Below are 12,412 nucleotides of genomic sequence, written 5' to 3'. Positions count from 1 at the left end.
GGGCACTCCTTCAACAACATATCTGGTCGACATTTTGTGTTGGAGAAGTGAAGCTGTTTATATGTATGAATATTTATGCATGATGCAGAATAATGGGAAGAAATGTGGTAAGACAAGAACAATCACATTGATTTGAACATGATTTGTGTAAAATTAGGTACCTGAAATAAAATAAAGGTCCCATCAGCTACACTCAAATAAGTATTGAATAAATGCATTACAACAGGAGTGGGGCATTCAATGGTATTCCTGTATAGTAGTACTAAAAAAATGTAAAATGACACTCATAAATGTCTATATTGTTATCCCTGAGTAGAATGTCATCTCATTTTCAAATAATGGCAAACATTTTAATGAGCAACATGTCTCTTGTGGCCTAATTAAAATAGTTTTCATGTTTCTGGATGTGAGTCTCATTGTTTCAGTAATGCATGCTGAGTCTATTTTTTAAAAACTATATTCTTGTCTTGTATGACAAATGCGGTTTGATGTTCTTTAAACTACTCTAGATGGATGTTGGCTTCTTTTACTGCAGTCTAAAGATGAACTGACAGGAAAATTACAGTGTTAAAGCTTTGTGAATTCAAAACAGGAAGTGAGGGAGTTTGTGAATGAGCTGAAAGCTGAAAGTTCTAGATTTATCATTTGAAGGGAAAAGGCAAGTATGTTTAAGAGACAGCATAAATAAATAAATGCCCATACCATTACTCGGGTCTATGTAAAAGCCGCCCCTGGTTGATGACATCACCCTGTAGGTGATCTTCCCGTTGTCGCCAGAGTCTCGGTCAGTAGCGGTTACCATGACAACTGAGCTGCCAGGTGGCGAGTGCTCAGGGAGTGTTACCTGGGAAAATAATAAGAATTCAAATCTTTATCATTCTGTTAATTAATGCTGCCAAAGTTTTTTTTGACAGATACAATTTAATGTCACCATCAGACAAGAGCAAGTGCAGTAGATGGACCATATCCATGTTATTGAAGATTACAGAAGACTGCCAATATTACAGGTTGGATGTACTGTGTAGTTGAAAGCTCAGGTAGAAGCCACAGATGCAAGTGCCCTTTACCCAGGTTTGGTATATTTAGGGTTCCACAGTTCCGGTTTATTGCCAAATTTTACCAAATAATTACAGGATTTTTTTTTTAACTGAACCTCGGTTTTTACTGATTTATACCCGATTTTTAGTCAACAAGTAAAATACACAATATTTTGATTAAAATGCTGTTTTATTTTTACATTGTAATCAGCAGCTCTATAACTGTATCCTAAAATACTGCACATATTTTTAGACAGAGGATCAAATACCATCTAAACGTCGCACATGATTGGTTCTCTGTTGCTTCACAAACACATTATCACCTGATTCTGTTGCCCAATTAAAGTCTAATTATTGTGGCAAGTGCTGGGCATAGTAACTAGCTTGATCAAAAACTAAATTGAAATACTTACACGAAAATATAATAGTTTTAGTGGATGAAAACATAAATCAGTTTATGAATATTCAAAAGAAAACAGTTTTTTGAAGTATACAAAAAGCCATATAGCAGAAGTGGGCCGAATAAGGAGGAGGATGCATAGCGTTACAAAGTGTGCTGCATTGAGGTACATGTTCGCGCTGACAGAATTAAATAACATACTGAAAGTAAGCGACACATTAAACTAAAACAAGAAAGTGAACTGAGAGACAAGCAATCCATTCTGTGGCTTTTACACATGCTTTAATAAAAGAGAATTCAGAATAACTGTGTAAATGAGTTTGTCAGAGTGCTGCTTTGCTGGACAGCCACTGTTTACTGCTGGGCGTATGTACCGGTGACTTTGTGCGACAGTACTGTCCATTAGCTAACACAACGCCGACAATCTTAATCATAAATATTTAACAGAAAATGATGATGCTTGAGTTGGTACTTGGTAAACTTATGAAACACATTGAAATGATCTAGAAATTATCTAGACAAGATTCAGAACTGGGCAGACACATGGCAAATGACATTCAATAGAGAAAAGTGTAAGGTACTGCACGCAGAAAATAAAAATGTGCATTATAAATATCATATGGGAGATACTGAAATTAAAGAAGAAATCTATGAAAAAGACCTAGGAGTTTTTGTTGACTCAGAAATCTAGACAATGTGAGGAAGCTATAAAAAAAAGCCAACAAGATGCTTGGATACATTGTGAAAAGTGTTGAATTTAAATCAAGGGAAGTAATGTTAAAACAGTACAATGCATTAGTAAGACCTCATCTTGAATATTGTGTTCAGTTCTGGTCACCTTGCTACAAAAAGAACATAAGAACATAAGAACATAAGAAAGTTTACAAACGAGAGGAGGCCATTCGGCCCATCTTGCTCGTTTGGTTGTTAGTAGCTTATTGATCCCAAAATCTCATCAAGCAGCTTCTTGAAGGATCCCAGGGTGTCAGCTTCAACAACATTACTGGGGAGTTGATTCCAGACCCTCACAATTCTCTGTGTAAAAAAGTGTCTCCTATTTTCTGTTCTGAATGCCCCTTTTTCTAAACTCCATTTGTGACCCCTGGTCCTTGTTTCTTTTTTCAGGCTGAAAAAGTCCCTTGGGTCGACACTGTCAATACCTTTTAGAATTTTGAATGCTTGAATTAGGTCGCCACGTAGTCTTCTTTGTTCAAGACTGAACAGATTCAATTCTTTTAGCCTGTCTGCATATGACATGCCTTTTAAGCCCGGAATAATTCTGGTCGCTCTTCTTTGCACTCTTTCTAGAGCAGCAATATCTTTTTTATAGCGAGGTGACCAGAACTGCACACAATATTCAAGATGAGGTCTTACAAGTGCATTGTACAGTTTTAACATTACTTCCCTTGATTTAAATTCAACACTTTTCACAATGTATCCGAGCATCTTGTTAGCCTTTTTTATAGCTTCCCCACATTGCCTAGATGAAGACATTTCTGAGTCAACAAAAACTCCTAGGTCTTTTTCATAGATTGGTTCTCCAATTTCAATATCTCCCATATGATATTTACAATGTACATTTTTATTTCCTGCGTGCAGTACCTTACACTTTTCTCTATTAAATGTCATTTGCCATGTGTCTGCCCAGTTCTGAATCTTGTCTAGATCATTTTGAATGACCTTTGCTGCTGCAACAGTGTTTGCCACTCCTCCTACTTTTGTGTCGTCTGCAAATTTAACAAGTTTGCTTACTATACCAGAATCTAAATCATTAATGTAGATTAGGAATAGCAGAGGACCTAATACTGATCCCTGTGGTACACCGCTGGTTACCACACTCCATTCTGAGGTTTTTCCTCTAATCAGTACTTTCTGTTTTCTACATGTTAACCACTCCCTAATCCATGTACATGTGTTTCCTTGAATCCCAACTGCGTTCAGTTTGAGAATTAATCTTTTGTGCGGGACTTTGTCAAAAGCTTTATGGAAATCTAAATAAACCAGGATATTGCTGCTCTAGAAAGAGTGCAAAGAAGAGCGACCAGAATTATTCCGGGTTTAAAAGGCATGTCATATGCAGACAGGCTAAAATAATTAAATCTATTCAGTCTTGAACAAAGAAGACTATGCAGCATTCAAAATTCTAAAAGGTATTGACAATGTCGACCCAAGGGACTTTTTCAACCTGAAAAAAGAAACAAGGACCAGGGGTCACAAATGAAGATTAGACAAAGGGGCATTCAGAACAGAAAATAAAAGGCACCTTTTTACACAAAGAGAATTATGAGGGTCTGAAATCAACTCCCCAGTAATGCTGTGATGGGGTGCTCACCCCTTGTGTATTTATTGTATGCATGACTATTGTTTTTATTTCTATTATTATTATTATTATCATTGTTGTTGTTGTTTGTGCACGGGAGGACAGGAACCATACATCATTATTATTTATTATTTGAGACCGATGAAAAGATGCTCTTTAAAGTGTAATTGGCGTAGATGGGGTTAAATCTATGTAAAATAAACCAATAAACTAAATAAACATTTGTTAAGATAAAAAATGAAAATGCGGAACACTAGAATACTGCAAAAAAACAAAAACAGCTCCAGTATGAAAAATGTAGATTTACAGTATGCTGTCTAATATATTTCTTATTTTAATATATGTATATATAAATTAAAATAAACAAAAAAATGTGTATTACTGGATATTCAAAATCTGTATTGTAAATGTGGTAATGCTACTTTTTAAAATGGTCTTGTGTAACTAGTGTATTATGTTTTTTTTTTTTTTTTTTTTACATATTGTCAGTGATGTTCTTAGCATGTACTTTTTATGTCTCTTTTAGAATCTCTCTAAAAAAAATTACTGAATTGCTTCAGACATTGGGCCTCATGCACTAAACAGCAGTAACGTGTTTTGCACACAGAAAGCCCCTTTACTGTGTGCTTTGTGCACCTGCTGTATTCACTAACCAGTGGCACATGACCTTGCACACGCAATGAATTGCGTATAGAGGTACCACCTGTGAGTCATTTAAATACAATTAATAATGTTAATTTATGGAAATGTATTTAAATTGTTTCCCCTAATTCCACGAGGGAAGTGGTTGATAAAATCATATTCACTTAAAGGTGCTAACTTTACCAAGTGCCTCTGCGTGTGTTAAGTGTACTGCTTATTGAAAAGAGGAGGTGTCACAGAACCAGCAGAAGAGCTGCACAGGACAGCGAGAAGAAGAGTTAGGAAGAGAGTATTTCGGACCAGGCAGACATTACTAGGGCTGTGTGAGGAGGAGGCAATAACGAGATACAGCACAGATCATACTAGCCTTATATTTAGGTCCCCGGAAAATTCACAATATCACGAATTTCACAGAAATCGTGTATTTGACTGCTTACCATGAAAAATATGCATTTTATTTTCCTTACAGTATTTTACATTAGTCCTACTGTTAAACCTCCCTGTTCACTTCAAACTTTTATCAAGTACAAGCAGCGCTACAGTAGCTGTACACAGTCCGGTGTCAATGCCATGCATTTGGTTACTACGGCAACAGGATCAAACAAACACTGGCTTCATGATTGGTAAATTCCTCATACTATACAATGACGTAACATGCAAGTCAGAGGCGGGAAGTTTAAAATGGTTGTTTAAATAGCTCAATTAAGTTCAACAGAAGATTGTGTTCAGACCTACGAAAAGGGGACTTTGCATTCAGATGGTGGGATTCTGTTTTGCTCAACTTGTAAAGTGTCTTTGGATCACCGATGAAAAGATACTATTGACAAGCATCTTGACAGCATAGTACACAAAAACAAGCAAATAAGGCTAAACAATTACTGAACAAGCAGGTCACAATCACCGGATTGTTTAAAAAGAGCACAGAAAAACATGTTTGAATTAGTGGAAGCCTTAATGCAGCAAACATACCGATACACAACAGCTGGTCAACAAAATATTATTTGTTAATGAAAAAAATCCCCAATTGCAGAGTCGTGCCTAACAGTGACTCACTCAGACGAGAGTATCTGCAGCACACAGGGAATATTTAAATGGCAAAATGAACGATTCTGAGTCTGTTTGTGTTGTGTGCAATGAGGCCACTTTTGGTCAAGGCAGCTGTGTTTCGTACATTATTTGCATCCCACAGAGCTTTACAACTGCAAATTCAGAGGAACTTACTGCTTAGTTAGTAGATACACTGCATCTTTAAGACACTTGTGGAGAATGGCATTGATTCCAATTGTGTGTCTGCCTTTGTAATAACAGACAATGTAATAGAGGGAGAAGCACTAGCTGTTTACGTCTATGCTTAAATGTATATGTTTTTTTTTATTATTATTTTTGTAGGTTGATTGGCTCCAGTATATTATTTACTAATATTTTGACGGTACCTGTTTGTAAAACTTCATAAAAAATAAATTCTGTTTTTATAAAGAAAAACACAAAAGCTTTGGTTTTGTCATTTCAGGTTTGCAGTTAACATTTCTCCTGTGTTTAATATTTTGGGATTAAAGGCAGTCTATGGGAATTACACCATCACTGTAATGAATGTGTCAACATAAGTTTTAAAGGTTTACAAAACTCGAAAATCTTGCTGAATGTCATCCAACGTTGTTTTTAAAAAATCAGTTTTGTCTGCTTGTTACTTTTTTTTGCAACCAACACAGACCATTTTAAACATCTAGTTTCCAGCAAGTTTGTTTCATTTTTAAAGATTTCATATTTTTCAACAGCGACTTGAGTTCCAATGTTAAAATATACTCTTACATCTTCAGACAGTCCGGGATATATGAAGATTAGGAGGCAGGTGTATATGCAACACTTTTGGCTGTGTTAATATATTTTGTCACCATATACTAGTGATATTTAAGGAGGCTATGCTTAAAATGGCTTTAAAATAAAATGAACTGTACTTAGCTTTTCTTTCCACTGCCCTTATACACACAGTGCCTATAGAAAGTCCCCCCTTTCAAAATGTTCACCTTTTGTTGCCTTATAGCCTGGAATTACAATGCATTGAAATATATATTTTTTTATTTATCTACACATCCTACCCCACAACTTCCAAGTGAAAAAAATATTCTAGAAATCTATAGAAAATGAATTAAAAATAAAAACTGAAATAGCTTGGTTGGATAAGTGTCCACCCCCCTTGTAATAGCGATCCTAAATTAGCTCAGGTGTAACCAATCGCTTTAAAAATCACACACCAAGTTAAGTGGCCACCGGTGTTAAATTGCAGTGATTCACATGATTTCAGGATAAATTCAGCAGTTCTGTAGGTTCCCTCTGCTGGGTAGTGCATTTCAAAGCAAACACTCAACCATGAGCACTTTCAAAAGAACTCCGGGACAAAGCTGTTGAAAGGCACAGATCAGGGGATGGGTATAAAAAAAATATCAAAGGCCTTGAATATCCCTTAGAGCACGGTCAAGACGATTATTAAGAAGTGGAAGGTGTATGGCACCACCAAGACACTGCCTAGATCAGGCTGTCCCTCCAAACTGGATGACCGAGCAAGAAGGAGATTGATCAGAGAGGCTACCAAGAGGCCAACAGCAAACTTGAAAGAGCTACAGGCTTTTATGCCCAAGACTGGTCAAAATGTACATTTGACAACAATATCCCAAGCACGAAATCTGACAAAACTAAAATGGAACTTTTTGGCCTAAATGCAAAGTGTTATGTATGGTGCAAACCCAACACAGCGCATCACCCAAAGAACACCATCCCTACTGTGAAGCACGGTAGTGGCAGCATCATGTTATGAGGATGTTTCTCATTGGCAGGGATTGGCGCACTTGTCAGAATAGAAGGGAAAATGAATGGAGCAAAGTACAGAGAAGTCCTTGAAGAAAACCTGCTGCCCTCTGCAAGAAACCTGAAACTGGGACAGAAGTTCAGCTTTCAGCATGAAAATGACCCAAAGCACACAGCCAAAGCTACACTGGAGTGGCTAAGGAACAAAAAAGGTAAATGTCCTTGAGTGTCCCAGTCAGAGCCCTGACCAAAAATGTGTGGCATGACTTGAAGATTGCTTTCCATCTATGTTCCCCAAGGAACTTGAGAGAGCTTGAACAGTTTTGTAAAGAAGAATGGTCAAATATTGCCAAATCTAGGTGTGCAAAGTTGGACCAACCCCAACAGACTCACTTCCACCAAGTATTAAGTCGGGGGGTGGAGACAATTATGATCTTTCAGTTTTGTATTTTTAATATATATACTTTTTTCCCCTTAACAGTGTGGAGTATGGTGTGTAGATAAATGGAAAAAATCTTCATTTAAATGCATGAAACTCTGAGGCACTGACACAAAATGTGAAAAAAGTTCAAGGGCGTATAGACTTTCTATAGGCACTGTATGCTTTAGCACCTGTGTGTAAGCCTCATGCATAGTTCCGCATGTAGAATTCTGCATGCTGAATTCCATGTTGTGATACTTGCAAATGAATAATTTAGCTTGCTTTATGTCCATATAATTAGCTTAGTGAATAGAGCTACCGCTGGTTCATTTTTGCGCGTGGTGTAGCTTCCCCCTGCCACGTGCTAATTCTGGTCATTTACCTCTGTTACGTGAAAGAGGCCCATACTCTTTACCAAAGCTGACTTGTGTCTCCACTTAGTGATGGTGAGCTCTGTGTTGCTGAAAGAGCTGTTTTGTAAATGTGAGAGCTGTATGACACAGGGTAGAAGAGGATGATATGCACCTGGTAGAGGTCCTGGGTGAAAGCAGGTGCATTGTCATTCACATCTTCCACAAGCACGGTCAGGTTTGCCTCGCTTTTGTGTTTGGAGTCAGAGGACCAGATGGTAAGTGTGTGCCAGCTCCTCTCCTCAAAGTCAAGCGGGGCAGTCAGTGAGATCACACCCCCATATCGATGGATTCCAAACTTTCCAATGGAGCCGCCATCCAGCAGAAGTGTGTATGAGAGGGCAGGGCCTGAGTCCACATCATTTCCTGTAACCTGGGTGATCTCTGTACCAATTAAGGTGTCTAAGGAGAACAAAGAAATACTTAATGCAATAATGCACATTACAAATTACACATTACAGTGTAACTGGCACTTGTATTGCTCTTTTTATGTCAAGAATCCACATCATAGGCAGGGTTTCCATGGAAAAATAAAAATAAGTCTCATGCTACTTTGGTAGTACTTTTCAGGTAATTTAGGTTTCCATGTAGTTTTCTTTTAGGGAGAGAAATTCTCCCTAAATGTTAAATGTTTCTGTCTGAGTTCCAATTTTGCCTTGCACGATTTATATCATGCAGCTTTCTTAATCTGTGTTCCAACAAAGATTTTAGGTTGTGTTGAAGTACCTGATCCTTATGGTGCTCTACGAATGGAGCTAAAATAGCAGCACTTTAGGTTACTTATATAAACATGAACCAGTCAAAATCTACAATTGGCTACCCTACTCGCCCACATTTCCCACTAATAATAATAATAATAATAATAATAATAATAAATACATACCTGAATCCTAATTCCGCATGCACAGTGCAAGAATGTGGTTCTATATTAATTATTGTTATTGTTGTTGTTATTGGGTATACTGGTAGTCCATACCAGTTCAACACATTTCTCAGTAGATGTAATTCACTTTCTGGAACGTTGTTATGTAAGTTTTGCTTACGCTGATGTTAAGTTGATGTTAAGCCCAGAATTTGTCTTTTTGAACAAATTCGTGGAAACAACATAATTGTTTTTGCAAAAACTGCAAAAATATGTGAGAATGTGGCTGAAGCCAGGAATTCAATAAATAATTAAATGAGTAATTAAGGTTCCGGCCACAGGTGTATAAATAGGGTGATCACAGGTGTTAGAATGGTTAGGTTTTGGAGTTAATGTTGGTGTTAGAGAGAGGGCATGTGTTTTTGTGTTCTGTGTTGTGCCGTTTGTCCCTGTTTGTTTATGTTCATGAATTTACTATAAACCTTTTATTTTGGCCCTTGTACCTTTTGTTTTGCTAAATGTGTTTTGTTTAGAGTTTCTGTCTGTGTTGAAAGGAACAGTTGTAGCAACACGTAGGGATGTGTAACGTTATATTTTTTGGAACCCCGCTACTTAGTAAAGAGCACCTGGCTTTTGTTGCAGAATACTGTAGACTTGTCACACTGAACAGTGCAGTCCTGGTTTATAAACATATTGTTAGAAACAAAGGCACATAAGTCATCTGTACTCACTCTCAGGCACTCGAAGCTCTTGTGGCAGTGGGATTGTAGGACTGTTGTCATTCAGGTCCACGATGACCACGGTGAGAGTAGCTGTGCCAGCTAACTTTGGGCTTCCCCTGTCTGTCGCCGTAACAACCAGCCTGGTAATATAGAAAATTGATTAATCAAGACTAATCCTGTAACTGAACAAATTTAATTCCTGAACCAACAAGTTTTTGGAGTTTATCTTATTTGTTTTTAGCACTTTTGGCGACTGTAGGATGTACAGTTGTCCAATTGTTATATCTTTTCACCTGTTTATCCACTGTCACTGTGTGACCACATAATGGGAAATATCTCATATATTCAAGAATTAAACAGCTAAAACTCACTTTGTGTGAGTCCAGATTTCTCTGTCCATTATGGCTGCTGTTGTTATACTTCCTGTCAGGGGGTCGATTTTGAAGAGCCCGCTCTTTGTAGACGACTTAATAGAATAGGTCACCTGACCATTCTGGCCCTGGTCTGGGTCGTCTGCCAATACCTGCCAAAAAAAAATCAAGAGTTTCCAACAAGTGTTTCCAGCTAGTCTTCTGAGGGAATCTATTAATTCATTCATTTAAAAAAGTCTTTGCATATCAACGTTTTGAAAATAGAAGTGAAAATGAAAGAAAGTGTTACTTTAGATCTTTCATGGGCATGAGATAAGAACAGATTCTGCAGGTACGTATGGTAAAGTCTGATTTTTTTTTCATTCAATAGCCACGTCTGTTTTCACATTATGATCAATTTGGTGGATTGTGAAAGAGATTCAAAACTCTAACCATTGTAGGCCTAATTGATCCTAAAAAGTGGTTTTAGCAAATACAGCTAATGTGTCTAAATATGTTGGCAGTTTCAAAACATTATATATAAAAGAAGTAGCTTTCAAGTTAGGGTGGAAGAAAGCAGTAACTATAGTAACAATTGAATCATGCATTCTGGGTAAACAGAGAAATGCATGCGTTTTGTAAAAATCAGAATTGTTGTCGTGTTTTGTACAAGGATTGCTGATAGTGTGCTACGGATGTATATACAGATTGGAATGTTTACCTACGTTGATTTAAATGATTTACTCGTATGCATGTAACCAGCTGTGGTAAAATCCAGTGGCACATTTATCCCAAATAACATAATAAACTGTTGATTTAGTTATAAACCTCTGAGTGTTTTTTGTTTCCGTGTTTATGTATTGCTAATAATTTTGCTGTTTAGGGGTTACCCCAGAGTGGTTAAACAGTACGCGTAACTGTGCTGCTCTGGCCCTGGTGCTTGAGTTATCAGGTCTCTAAATCTTTTTTATTAGGACGGAAAGGTAACATTTGCTACATTTACTAAAATCATAACAAAAATGGTTTTAAAAAGACCAAATTCCCATTGGGAATATATATTTTTTTTCGATTTTATTGATTTAAGTACAGTAAGCGTCACTTTATCGGGACGCCTCAAGAGAAGGAAAACTATCCTGAATAAGAGGCTGTCCCAATTAAATGACAGGCAGTTGAGATGACCTTAGTTACACTTTTTGGATTCTTAATGAAAAGGAAAAGAATGAAATCACATCACATCACATTATGATTAAATGTTAAATACATCATTTAAAATACGAGTCATTGTTTGTTTGTTTTTTTTTTTCTTCCTAAACAAAATTAATCACAGCTGCGATGTTGTGACACACCAACTTTATTTGCAAAAGCAGCATGAGAAACCATACAGGAAACTCCAGCAGCTCCTTCAAGAGTTCAACATGGTTTACTCAAGTCACAGCATGATCACGTACTCACTGCACTGTGCTATGCGGCCTGTGTTGCTTTGAAAAGCGATCTCTCTTCACCATTTGAAAATATTGTATCCCAATTAAACAACATAAATAGCATTGGGAAGAACCGTCTCCCAGAGTTGATCCCATTTAAGCAGAAATCCCAATGATCAGTATTCCGATTAGGCGGCGCCGGCTGTATTACTATGCAGGATAGCCATTAAAGGATCGTACCTTTATTAAAAATGTGCACAGATTAATCTACCGATTAATCAACTAATGCCCATAAATTAACCGATCAAAAATTTAAATGAAGTGACAGCCCTAATAATGTATATATTATTGGGGCGAAGTCCATACATTCAACCTATACAGACACCCAGAAGGGCCTTATTGCATTTATAATCCAGTTAAAACAGTGGATTTGTAGAAAAAAAATCATAAACCATGTTTAAGACAAAAAGTAGTTATTTTTATTTTTTTTATTAAATATCCTTACGCCAATAAAGTAGTCACATTTATAACTTTGAACTGCACACTAAGTTAAGCTGAGTAAATTAATTCAATTGGAACATGCAAAAGAAAGTGCATCTTTATTTTTGATATTGTGGTCATTGCCATTGAAAAGATACACCAGGGGACAGAGCTGAGATAGCACCAAGTTATGATTTTTTTCCTGTGCTTGACAGTGCAGACACACACTGAGCAGAACAGATGGGAGGAATAAAAATAAATTCAGCGACATCTCAGATTTCAGTACTTTTTCAAGGTCTGTGTTGGAGAGGGGGGATACTCTGTACATGTGCCTTTTTGTGTTTTACTGTAGTGTTTACAAACCACTAAAAATACATTACTTGAAGTGACAAAGTTGAGGTGAGTAATTACTAAAGACAGCAAATTTTTTCTGTTTTGCATTTAATTGCTCTTCATCCAAATCAGCATGTCTGCTTACTACTTTTGGGATTTTTTTGCTGGTAATTGGTCACTCAGTTTTATAGTTACAGCTGTGCATATGTAAC

General features: G+C 37.0%; 1 protein-coding gene across 2 annotated transcripts in view; it reads right to left on the bottom strand.

Moving 5' to 3' along the window:
- Nucleotides 1–12,412, bottom strand: part of LOC121320421 (protocadherin-16-like) — a 202,422-nt gene that overhangs the window by 6,002 nt on the left and 184,008 nt on the right. For both annotated transcript variants that reach the window (XM_041258742.1, XM_041258743.1), the window contains exons 17-20: nt 9,988–10,139; nt 9,626–9,756; nt 8,148–8,434; nt 703–844 (exon numbers count right to left, since the gene is read on the bottom strand). In XM_041258742.1, coding sequence (XP_041114676.1) covers nt 703–844; nt 8,148–8,434; nt 9,626–9,756; nt 9,988–10,139 — 712 coding nt within the window. The remainder of the gene's footprint in view (nt 1–702; nt 845–8,147; nt 8,435–9,625; nt 9,757–9,987; nt 10,140–12,412) is intronic.

The sequence above is a fragment of the Polyodon spathula genome, chromosome 9 (genome assembly GCF_017654505.1).
Source record: "Polyodon spathula isolate WHYD16114869_AA chromosome 9, ASM1765450v1, whole genome shotgun sequence".
Lineage (NCBI taxonomy): Eukaryota > Metazoa > Chordata > Actinopteri > Acipenseriformes > Polyodontidae > Polyodon > Polyodon spathula.
The sequence above is the reverse complement of the archived record's forward strand: the minus strand, read 5'-3'. Positions and strand labels throughout refer to the sequence as shown.